A 12,687-nucleotide genomic window follows, 5' to 3' on the forward strand; every position below is an offset into this window, starting at 1 on the left:
CCAGACATGAGCAGTGTAATTTCCTGCTGATATTTTGTGAGTAAACACACTGAAATGGTTGTGTCCAGCTGCAGGTAGCATTAAAACACCAAAGGAGCAAGAGAAAAAAGACAGACTAGGTTCCAAGATTCTGCTTCAATTCCTCCACTGATGTAATTATGATCTTGTCCTGCCTGTTTTGGCACTTGTCTGTTCAAATAATAAAAAGTTTTTGGTCAATGATCAGCTGCCCTCCCAGGACAGAATATTTTTCCAGTATTGTTAGGAATGCATGTGGTAGAGTGAAGAATCACTTGGTGGCATGCTACAAGAGTAGAGAGGACTACAACCTTGTCCGGTTGACCTAGATGTGGATTTTTGATAGTTGCAACTGTACCAAACAATAAAACTATGTCAAACTGACCTCAAGAGTTTTAAAGAATTGATATCTGAGGCCTTAAACTCACAATCTCATAATCATTGTCCAAAAGTCTGCAGTGGTGCTTTGGAGCAGGGGTCTCCAACCTTGGCAACTTTAAGCCTGGAGGACTTCAACTCCCAGAATTCCCCAGAGTGCTGTAAGCAACCTTCGCACACCTTCTTACAGAGGAAGGGTGACCAATGAAGGGAGAAGATAGCTTGCCAATCTCAGGTGGACACTTTAGGTCCTCCATTGAATTAGGAGAAAGGTAGGATTCAGAACCAAAGCAAAGTAGGACAGAGGGTGGCTGTGCATCAGGGTGCCATTGTGACTGGAACCACTGCTGTGGTCTGCCCACTTTGGTGATTGGAAGAAAGGAGGCTGCCTCAATGGATGAGGCTAGGGTGGCTATGTTCCTGCCCTGCGTCTGAGTGAGTGAAGGATCTGTCGGCCAACAGATAGAGCCGGTGTGTAATATTGTTATCAGCATCAAATACAGTTGATGAGTGGAGTTCTCTGGAGATATAGGGACCACTTTGAGGTTGGAATGGGATGTTGCCTTGATTTTTTTGCAATGGTTTTTTAAAAATAAATTTATATTTGGAGGCATCCTGGGTTATTCTATTTTCTCACTGCTGACTTTAATACCAGCATTCATAGCTATTAGAGGTGGAGACCTTTGGTTTACATTGTGCTTAACAAAATGCCCAATTGCTTTAAAAGCCTTTTGGTATTACTTTTAATGGATCATGCACTTATTTTTAAGCATTTTTTATCCCGCCTTTATTATTTTTTTTCTAAATAATTCAAGGTGTTTATTTGGAACCTAAAAATGTGATTAAACAGCAAACTCCATATCCTAAAACGATAATTCAAACACTGCTTCCCCGTCTATGTTCCTTCAGAGATTGTTGGATTCAAAGCAGGTATATGAGGACAGGTTTTTATTGTTTCTCCTAATCCTGTTAATTCAGTATAGTTCAAATTAACGTAAGTTAAATGTCTGACTTGGGGAAAGTTAGGAAATGGATGATTTCTATGTGCCGTGACTGATTTGCACTGCAAGTAACTGCAGTCAGTATGAAGGACATTGTGGCATTCAGGATCAGAGGATTAATAAAATAATTCTGATCTCAAATGGGATTCGGTCTGGTGGCCTGTAGTTCCTTTATTAGTTTGCAGATTATTGTAGTGTTATGGATAATACTCAGAGCTCCTACTTTTTGGAACTATCCATACTGAACGAAATAGATATCTCTCTGTTTCATTCCGATGAGTTCCTATTTTTAACCCTCTATAGAAGTTCACATTTTCTTCTGTATCCTTGGAGGATGCCTGAAGAACCAAGAGAGCAGGGAAGAGCCGGAGTTGGATAATGATAGAAGATAAAGATAGGAATGGGTACCATGACTCATGCCTCGGTCTGTTCCCAGTAACACAACAGGGAATTCCTGGAGCCTCTGCCCTTTGAGGGCATAAGAACTAGAGTCTTTCCCTTTATCTGTGACTTATCTATCACCTACCTCCTTTGATATTTCTAGCTTCTGCTTTCAATTATCAGCCAGCCCAAAGAGCACTTAGTAATTTCAAGACAAAACTCTTGGAACCTCTGACCTCTGCTTGTCAGATAACCTAAGTATTTAGTGAAAATACACCATCATTTCATTGGTTTGAAGCCGTAAACGTGTGCTTTGTTCTCTGTCAGCTTACAGTAACCTCCAGCACCTAGAAGTGATTGGTTTACTTTCCTGCTTCTGCAGGGGATGTAGAGACTTAAGTAAGCCGCACCAAGACCTTGTATCTCTCTTAATAGGAAGCAGTGACATTTGTGAAGTGTTATGTGTATGGATTAATTAGGCGTTGCTTTCACAATCCCAGATCCATTAATACCCAGGGTGTTAGCAACAGGGATTTAATTCTTGGCGAGAGAAAGAGTAGAGCCAGGATCCGGAGCAGAGTGGGTAGAATGTGTGTGTTTCTTTTTTTAATTTTAAAACTATATTATGTATTTTGCACCTCACAATGATCGGAAACCAAGCTTCTAATTTCCAGCAATTGTGGTCAGTGGTCAGTACTGGGAGCTGCAGAAAAGAGACTTTAGTGGCCCCAGATGGCTTGGGGACCTCAGGTTAACCACTCCTCCTATAAGTGAGTCACCAGTCCTGCCATTATGATGAGCAACAGATGCAGCAAGAATGATTTCTTCAAAACAATTCAGAGGGTTCGTGACTAATATTTTTGTCTAATGAGCATCCTGCTGTAGATAGAAGTAGCTATCCAAACAAGGTTTTCAATATGGTTTCATTTGCAGAGCAAATATAGCTGGGAATATGAATACTACCACATGAGAATGAAACAAGCATCCATGTAATATATTACAACTTCAGCCAAGGCCTGGCCAGCTTCGTTTCCTCAAATGCTGTCCAGTATCCAACCATTCATGCCAAGATCATCTGCTAGCAATTCCTGCTCATATAGAAAGATGAACCAATCCACTTTCATAATTCTTTTCTAACATGTGGAGATTTTCTTTTGCCCACAACTTTATTACTTTTAAATATATAGTCTATTTTTTGTTCTTTTTGCCAAATGATTTCCTTTCCGAGTTATTGCAGGCACTAACCCCTTTGACCTTGTGACTTTTGGCTTGTTGAATGTCTCCTATAGTTTAAATTAAAACCTGTAATGAATGTTGAATTAACACGGCATGGGTTTTTTTTAACCTTTTCATTTCATTTTATTTTCATAGTGGAAAGAGACAAGGATTTTTCTCACCAACGACGGCACTACAAAGAATTCCGATTTGATTTGACTCAGATCCCTCATGGAGAAGCAGTGACAGCAGCAGAATTTCGGATTTACAAGGATCGAAGTTACAGTCGATTTGAGAATGAAACAATTAAGATTAGCATTTATCAGATCATCAAGGAATATCCAAACAGGTCACTTTTCCTTCCAGTTGTACTTTAAATTAATTCTTCAGATTTAGGAACAAGAGGTTGTTTTCTTTCTGTTAAGGAATTAAACAGAAGTGAAAATCCAACAAAAGTGGCTTGGAAGTTAAAAAAAAAAACAATAGTTGAAGGTGATTTGAAAAGTTTTGCTTGAGCTGACTGATCAAGAAATAACTTGGTAGCCAGCTGAATTGTTGGCAGTATTCTTGCAGATTATACTACCAAATGTAGATTTTGGATTTTGTTTGGCTTTCCAGTGCTGTGATTTGTGATATTGTGTTTTTTAGGTAAAGGAGCATACATGATTTAAGTCTCTGCAAGGTTTACCATAATTGCTGCAGAGTATTTCATTGGCAAGCCCCCTTGGAATGTGCCACATGTTTCGTTGCACTGACTTGGGTGTTGCCATGTAACTGCTATGCTCTTTGTAACCCTTGAAGGACAACTAGCACTGCCAAGGAAGGGTTGGCTGGAAGCAGGAAAAAGTCCATGATGGACCTCGACTGAGAGTATTTCATTCAGTCAACAAGAGCTGTGGTTAGAATGCAGTATTGCTGGCTACTTTTGCTGACTGCTGGCTGCCAGCAATTTGGCAGTTTGATTCTCACCAGCTCAAAGTTGACTCAGCCTTCCATCCTTCCAGGGTTGGTAAAATGAGGACCCAGATTGTTGGGGGCAATAGGCTGACTCTTTAAACTGCTTAGAGAGGGCTGTAAAGCATTGTGAAGCAGTTAATAAGTCTAAGTGTTATTGCTATTCCCCAGGCACTCAGATTCTGGTCCTTGACCAAGGATGTCAGGTGTCGATGTCAGCCCAAACTTCTGACCAAAAGATACTCAGCATTTGCTTATCATATCAACCAAAACTGTCAAGGAGAGAAGCATGCTTCTGAAATTCTGAAACCACAAAATATTTGTATCATAATTTAAAAGGCTACAGTCCTTTTGCAGATTCCCCACTCCCCATCCCCTATGAACTCTGTCTAGAAAAAATAATTAAAGAGATAAAACACATGCCACTATATTCCTTGGATAATTTTTTTTTTTGGGTGGTATTTCTTTGCCTGGAAACTGTGTTTTGTCTTCCATTCTTATATCCTTCATTTTTAAATTTAGTATGTTGGATTTTGTGCATGCTCCTCTTGACATATTTCTATTAGGAAAAATGAAAAAGCTTTACATGGCATAATGTAATGTTTGGGAAGCAACCAATGAAAAATTTTGGAGAAGATTATCATGTAGGTGCATGGAAGCAACGGTAAATATGCATTTTCAAACAGCTGATGATGTTGATCTTATAACCATCTAGGTAGGCAAAAAACCAGTTAAGAGTAGACTGAAACAAAATGAAATATAGAAAGAAAATGCTAATTCAGTGCTCAGTCTCATATAGATAAGAACGGCCATTCTATCTCTAATGGATGTGAACCATTATCAGTATGAACATTGTTTCACTCTGAAACTCATAGCTCTGATTCTCCACCAAGAGTCCATGCCATAAAAATGTTTACCTTCTATATCAAAGATGCTTTAAGACAGGGGTCTCCAACCTTGGTCCCTTTAAGACTTGTGGCTTCAACTCCCAGAGTTCCTCAGCCAGCTTTGCTGGCTGAGGGACTCTGGGAGTTGAAGTCCACAAATCTTAAAGGGACCAAGGTTGGAGACTCCTGCTTTAAGATGAAGGAAAAAAATGGTTTTACCTGTGAATTTTCCTTTAAGATCTCTGAAGTAGAAAGAAGTCCATCCTATTCATTTAGCTATTGGTGATGTTTTCCTGTGAATTGTATACAGCCTTTGCCTATTTGTGTGTTAGGAATCCACTCTTTACACATGCAAGTACTTTCATTTGTCTTTTGGCAATATCTAGTCCTTGTTGGATGAGAGCTTTTTCCCTTCCTTCATATGGAAGAGCAAGAAAAAATCCCAGTATGAAATCAAATGGCAGGTTTTAGATTGGTGGCTGAGAATATCAGGTCATAAAGATGCTCATTTTTCAAGGAAAAAAATAGCTTCTGAATGGGGTAGAATTTAGTGCAGCAACTTGTAGGCATTTTATTTACTTACAGCTAGAGTAGATACGGTAATAACCATAGTAGCTATTTAAAGGGCTTATTTTGGCTAAGCACTTCCTATAAACAAAACACAAAAACACTTTTTTAAAATTGCCAGAGTAGGTTTACTATAGATGTAGATGGTCTACTTAGAATTTGAAGGGCCTTTTAGACTTTTCAGTGTGGTTTGTGGGTTGCTACATCACGTCATATTCTGGGCTTGCATGCATCTGACTCTCAGCTATTACTCACCTTTAATTATTGTCCCCCTCTCAATCATGTTGGTATCCTAGCTTTGGTTTTTGCTTGTTCCATGTGTTTGTGATGTAGAACTGGGTAGCTGCTAATGAGATATTCCCTTTCTCCACCTCAGGTGCTTTGTTGCATTTTCTCCACTTCAAAGAGTTTCTGCATGTTTTCTTTTTTTCTTTCTTTTTTTCATTTAGAGGTTTATGTCTGGGTGCAGGTGGTGTTAGAAACTTGCTTCTCCCTCACCCATTTTCTCTCATAAAGGTAAAGGTAAAGGTTCCCCTCGCACATACGTGCTAGTCGTTGCTGACTCTAGGGGGCGGTGCTCATCTCCGTTTCAAAGCCAAAGAGCCAGCGCTGTCCGAAGACGTCTCCGTGGTCATGTGGCCGGCATGACTTAACACCAAAGGCACACGGAACGCTGTTCTCATAGCAGTTGTCTATGAGAGACAACCCTGTCTCTCATAGAAACATCTAAATCTGTAGGGTAAAATTGCTCAAAAAATAGTAAACAGATAGTAAACATCACCCACAGGAAAGCTATTAAGTTCCCCTTACAAGCATCACAGGAGTCCTCGACTTACAACCACAATTGAGCAGAACATTTCCATTCCTAAAGCAAGACAGCTGTTAAGTGAGCCATGCCCTATTTTACTTTACACATCTTTGTCATGCCACCAACCGTAAAAACTAGCCAGAATTAATAACATTAAATGCAGCTGCTAGATTTTTAACAGCCCAGTTTACTTGTCCTCAGAAAAAGATGCTGTATAACTAACTGGTGACATGGCTAGAAAATAGAATTGATTGAATTGGGTTCATATTAGAAGCTCCTTTAAATTGAAGAAAATAGAGGCAGTTGGACTTTCTTGCTTTTCTTTGAAGCTGTTTCATTTCTCACCCAAGAAGCTTCTTCAGCTCTGACTGGATGGTGGGGAACGGGGGGGAGGGGATGGTGACCTTCCAGTCAGAGCTGAAAAAGCTTCTTGGATGAGAAGCAAAATGTCTTCAAAGAAAAACAAGGAAGTCCAATTGCCTCTTGAAAAAGCACCTTTGGGACAACCATTACCTGGATGACTGAGAATCTCCATAGGAAGAAAATATAGTTCTCAGCCATACGTAATGGTGTAGTCCAGACACAGAGCCAGGCCTCCAGTAGCATAATTCATTGCACATGTCCTTAAATCACAGTTCCTGATGCTTTTCATGTTGTGAGACCATTTAAAATTCTGAGAAAATACCAAAGACACACTCACACAATGTTTACTTTGGGGGACATAACAAATCACAATATCCAGTTACCATAGGTAATGGGATATGTGAGGTTCTTATTTTCCCTAAACCTGCAGGATGCCTTAAGTGGAAGTAATATCCACCTATCCAGCCTACGTATATCATTTTTCTGGGCAGGTGGACATACTTAGTTACCTTGTGGTAAGATGGGCAACCAATAAATTTTATAAATAAATACCTCCGAATGAAGCACTGAGCTGTAACCCTTTGTAATCTTTATTTTCTGAAAATGCCTTTGGGATGTATTGATTTGTCAATTTGAGACTTCTGTAATCCACTCCAATTTAATGATTATGGGTGATCTATGACAAAGCATGATATACAAACAATATAATTAAACTAAGTAAACCCCCGCTTCAAATGTCCACTCATAATTAATTAGAATCAAAGCATTGATGGAATAAAGTTTGAACTGCTTTGCAGAATGCCAAGGAGAAGGTGACGCATCTTAAGGACTATTATAGAAAACGCCTACCATGTGGCTCACACCTTGAGGAGGGGAGATCCTTAGAAAGTCTTCACAGGCATCTATATATCTGATATATAGAAGAACAATACTATATAGGGCTCTGCGGGTAATAATCTCTTTGAAATGGACCCAGAACCTTATTGTTAAAAATGCATTAATTTCAAAATGATTATTATTTTCCAACAGGCTAGGTACTACATTCTGGTCCAGTTGTAGTTTTTGAGTCATTTCCATAGACCAGTGATGGCTAACCTTTTCCAGACCAAGTGCCCAATGTGCGGGTGCCCCCTGCGCATGCCCCCTGACCCTCGCATGGCCCCTGTGCATGCCCCCACCCCTCTGCGCATATGCTCACAGCCCCCTGCATGAGCCCCGCGACCATGCATGTGTGCACATGCCCACCCCTCCGGCTGTGCATGCGCACTCGTCCCCTGCACATGGCCCGCTCCCCATGCATATGTGGCAGAGACCCGAAGACCAGCTGGCCAGTGGCAGGCACGCACGCATGTGCAGCAGAGCTGAACTGGGGCAACAGCTTGTGTGCCATCAGAGAGGGTGCTGCGTGCCACCTCTGGCACACATGCCATAGGTTTGCCATCACGGCCATAGACTATCCCACACAGAACATATTACAACAACCCAACTACATGATGATACATGCAATAAATTCCTTTTATTTGTTTTTCTTTACAATAGGTAATCAAGTGGAACATAAAAGAGGTAGAGAGACCAAGGGCAATACTTGTGGGTACCATGATGGGAACCCAGGGCTTAAAGGGGCATGCTCAGCAGTAGAACTAGCTCATGAGCCTGCTCATTCTGGTTAAAAAGTCTGGTTAAAAAGTCAGTGCTATGGCAATGTTTTGCTGATTAGATAAGACTCTGGTGATGCTGTATCATTGTCCAAAAAAGGGATACATCATTAATAGAAATACAAAAGGGAGATGGATTTGCAAAAAACAAAAACAAAACCATTCATGTGCAGAGATGCAAATTTAGAAAGATTCTATTTAAGTTGAACAAAATATGTGCTATCAGAGTAAGGGAGATTGTGCTGAGGGTCCTTTTTGTGTGCCTATTCTTTCAGCCATTCATGGTTGATGAATAACTTCAGCTCCTGCTTCGTTCTTCCTTAGCGTAGCTCTTTATCTTTACAAAGTTTAGTCTGGACAGCTGTTTAAATAGGAGGTGCTGTTAAAGACAGTATTGTAAAAGACAGTGCGTGGCTTAGCTTGCCTCCTCCATAAGGGAATGATCCAACTGACATGGAACATTTATTCTTCTAAACATCTACATAGTGTGTAAATTCAGGTCAGCCCTGATCAAAGCCTCTATCACCTCTGCAACTATCTTGGCCACTCTATCCACCCAACCCCACAAGTCTGGAAAAAGAAAATAGGATATTGGTTTGGACTGAGAACAGAGCGGTGGTTCCTAATACCGGCATGTCTGTTTTCAGCCTCTACCCGGAGTCTTTTTCTCCTAGTGGTTGGAAGGTTGAACAACTCATCTCTTGTACTCAAGCTGTCCAGTGAGGTTGCCAGAAGGAAAATTCACAGGTATCCAATTTTCCAATTTCATCATGTAAATGATTAGTTCAGTTAATCACTATAGAGGAGCAAATGCAAGAATTACATGCACAATTTACAGGACTAGTTTTGAAAAAATACTTGCTGCCCTGAACCATGAATAAAGGAAGCCAAGTTTAATTTAGCTGCAACAAGGGGTATACTATACGGCTCGGCTGTATTTATTTTTAGAGAACCAAGAGCTACATTTACTTTCTTAATCTATATGCAGTATATAGGACCTCCTGTGTTTTGAGTTGGGATATGAAGCCATGAATGAACTTTATGATGAGATTTGCTACATCTATGTTCCTCACCATAAGTAATTTTTAATGCAAATATTCCAGTAGGAAAAAATGGGTAAAATCATAACCTTGGACTTGGTTTCCAGAAAGAACTATGAACTACATACCCTGTTTCCCCTAAAATAAGACATCCCCTGATAATAAGCCCAATTGGGCTTTTGAGTGCATGCGCTAAAATAACACACACACCCCAAAATAAGTCCTCCCTGAAAATATTTAAATGCATGCGCAGCCGGTCCCCGCCATTTCCTCTGGTTAGGGTTAGGGAGATAGAGCTGGAAATCAGGTAAGATGGCAAGAGAAGCCCCGTCTTGTTCCACGTGACCCAAAATAATAAGACATCCCCCAAAATAAAGCCAAGCACTTATTTTGGGGTGCCCCTCGCATGCCCCTGACCCTCGCATGGCCCCTGTGCATGCCCCCACCCCTCTGCGCATATGCTCACAGCCCCTGCATGAGCCCGCGACCACGCATGTGCAGCAGAGCTGAACTGGGGCAACAGCTTGTGTGCCATCAGAGGGTGCTGCGTGCCACCTCTGGCGCACATGCCATAGGTTTGCCATAGCTGGTGATATTTTTAAGAGTTTTCCACATGTTTGCACATGTCCTTAAATCACAGTTCCTGACGCTTTTCATGTTGTGAAACCATTTAAAATTCTGAGAAAATACCAAAGACACACTCACACAATGTTTACTTTGGGGGACATAACAAATCACAATATCCAGTTACCATAGGTAATGGGATATGTGAAGTTCTTATTTTCCCTAAACCTGCAGGATGCCTTAAGTGGAAGTAATATCCACCTATCCAGCCTACGTGTATCATTTTTCTGGGCAGGTGGACATACTTAGTTACCTTGTGGTAAGATGGGCAACCAATAAATTTTATAAATAAATACCTCTGAATGAAGCACTGAGCTGTAACCCTTTGTAATCTTTATTTTCTGAAAATGCCTTTGGGATGTATTGATTTGTCAATTTGAGATTTCTGTAATCCACTCCAATTTAATGATTATGGGTGATCTATGACAAAGCATGATATACAAACAATATAATTAAACTAAGTAACCCCCCCCTTCAAATGTCCACTCATAATTAATTAGAATCAAAGCATTGATGGAATAAAGTTTGAACTGCTTTGCAGAATGCCAAGGAGAAGGTGATGCATCTTCAGGACTATTATAGAAAACGCCTACCATGTGGCTCACACCTTGAGGAGGGGAGATCCTTAGAAAGTCTTCACAGGCATCTATATATCTGATATATAGAAGAACAATAGTATATAGGGCTCTGCGGGTAATAATCTCTTTGAAATGGACCCAGAACCTTATTGTTAAAAATGCATTAATTTCAAAATGATTATTATTTTCCAACAGGCTAGGTACTACATTCTGGTCCAGTTGTAGTTTTTGAGTCATTTCCATAGACCAGTGATGGCTAACCTTTTCCAGACCAAGTGCCCAATGTGCGGGTGCCCCCTGCGCATGCCCCCTGACCCTCGCATGGCCCCTGTGCATGCCCCCACCCCGCTGCGCATATGCTCACAGCCCCCTGCATGAGCCCGCGACCACGCATGTGCAGCAGAGCTGAACTGGGCAACAGCTTGTGTGCCATCGGAGAGGGTGCTGCGTGCCACCTCTGGCACATATGCCATAGGTTTGCCATCACGGCCATAGACTATCCCACACAGAACATATTACAACAACCCAACTACATGATGATACATGCAATAAATTCCTTTTATTTGTTTTTCTTTACAATAGGTAATCAAGTGGAACATAAAAGAGGTAGAGAGACCAAGGGCAATACTTGTGGGTACCATGATGGGAACCCAGGGCTTAAAGGGGCATGCTCAGCAGTAGAACTAGCTCATGAGCCTGCTCATTCTGGTTAAAAAGTCTGGTTAAAAAGTCTGGTTAAAAAGTCTGGTTAAAAAGTCTGGTTAAAAAGTCTGGTTAAAAAGTCTGGTTAAAAAGTCTGGTTAAAAAGTCTGGTTAAAAAGTCTGGTTAAAAAGTCTGGTTAAAAAGTCTGGTTAAAAAGTCTGGTTAAAAAGTCTGGTTAAAAAGTCAGTGCTATGGCAATGTTTTGCTGATTAGATAAGACTCTGGTGATGCTGTATCATTGTCCAAAAAGGGATACATCATTAATAGAAATACAAAAGGGAGATGGATTTGCAAAAACAAAACCATTCATGTGCAGAGATGCAAATTTAGAAAGATTCTATTTAAGTTGAACAAAATATGTGCTATCAGAGTAAGGAGATTGTGCTGAGGGTCCTTTTGTGTGCCTATTCTTTCAGCCATTCATGGTTGATGAATAACTTCAGCTCCTGCTTCGTTCTTCCTTAGCGTAGCTCTTTATCTTTACAAAGTTTAGTCTGGACAGCTGTTCAAATAGGAGGTGCTGTTAAAGACAGTATTGTAAAGACAGTGCGTGGCTTAGCTTGCCTCCTCCATAAGGGAATGATCCAACTGACATGGAACATTTATTCTTCTAAACATCTACATAGTGTGTAAATTCAGGTCAGCCCTGATCAAAGCCTCTATCACCTCTGCAACTATCTTGGCCACTCTATCCACCCAACCCCACAAGTCTGGAAAAAGAAAATAGGATATTGGTTTGGACTGAGAACAGAGCGGTGGTTCCTAATACCGGCATGTCTGTTTTCAGCCTCTACCCGGAGTCTTTTTCTCCTAGTGGTTGGAAGGTTGAACAACTCATCTCTTGTACTCAAGCTGTCCAGTGAGGTTGCCAGAAGGAAAATTCACAGGTATCCAATTTTCCAATTTCATCATGTAAATGATTAGTTCAGTTAATCACTATAGAGGAGCAAATGCAAGAATTACATGCACAATTTACAGGAAAAAATACTTGCTGCCCTGAACCATGAATAAAGGAAGCCAAGTTTAATTTAGCTGCAACAAGGGGTATACTATACGGCTCGGCTGTATTTATTTTTAGAGAACCAAGAGCTACATTTACTTTCTTAATCTATATGCAGTATATAGGACCTCCTGTGTTTTGAGTTGGGATATGAAGCCATGAATGAACTTTATGATGAGATTTGCTACATCTATGTTCCTCACCATAAGTAATTTTTAATGCAAATATTCCAGTAGGAAAAAATGGGTAAAATCATAACCTTGGACTTGGTTTCCAGAAAGAACTATGAACTACATACCCTGTTTCCTAAAATAAGACATCCCCCAAAATAAAGCCAAGCACTTATTTTGGGGGTTCAAAAAAATATAAGACAGGGTCTTATTTTCTGGGAAACACAGTATCTAACATATTTGGAAAATACAGGTAATCCTCGATTTACAACTGTTTTCTTAGCAACTGTTCAAAGTTGCAAGGGCATTAAAACAAAAGTAACTTATGATCATTTTTCACACTTA

General features: G+C 40.4%; 1 protein-coding gene across 2 annotated transcripts in view; it reads left to right on the plus strand.

Moving 5' to 3' along the window:
* Nucleotides 1-12,687, plus strand: part of BMP5 (bone morphogenetic protein 5) — a 59,118-nt gene that overhangs the window by 19,313 nt on the left and 27,118 nt on the right. For both annotated transcript variants that reach the window (XM_058176911.1, XM_058176901.1), the window contains exon 2: nucleotides 3,150-3,342. In XM_058176911.1, the coding sequence (XP_058032894.1) occupies nucleotides 3,150-3,342 (193 nt within the window). The remainder of the gene's footprint in view (nucleotides 1-3,149; nucleotides 3,343-12,687) is intronic.

The sequence above is a fragment of the Ahaetulla prasina genome, chromosome 1 (genome assembly GCF_028640845.1).
Source record: "Ahaetulla prasina isolate Xishuangbanna chromosome 1, ASM2864084v1, whole genome shotgun sequence".
Taxonomy (NCBI): domain Eukaryota; kingdom Metazoa; phylum Chordata; class Lepidosauria; order Squamata; family Colubridae; genus Ahaetulla; species Ahaetulla prasina.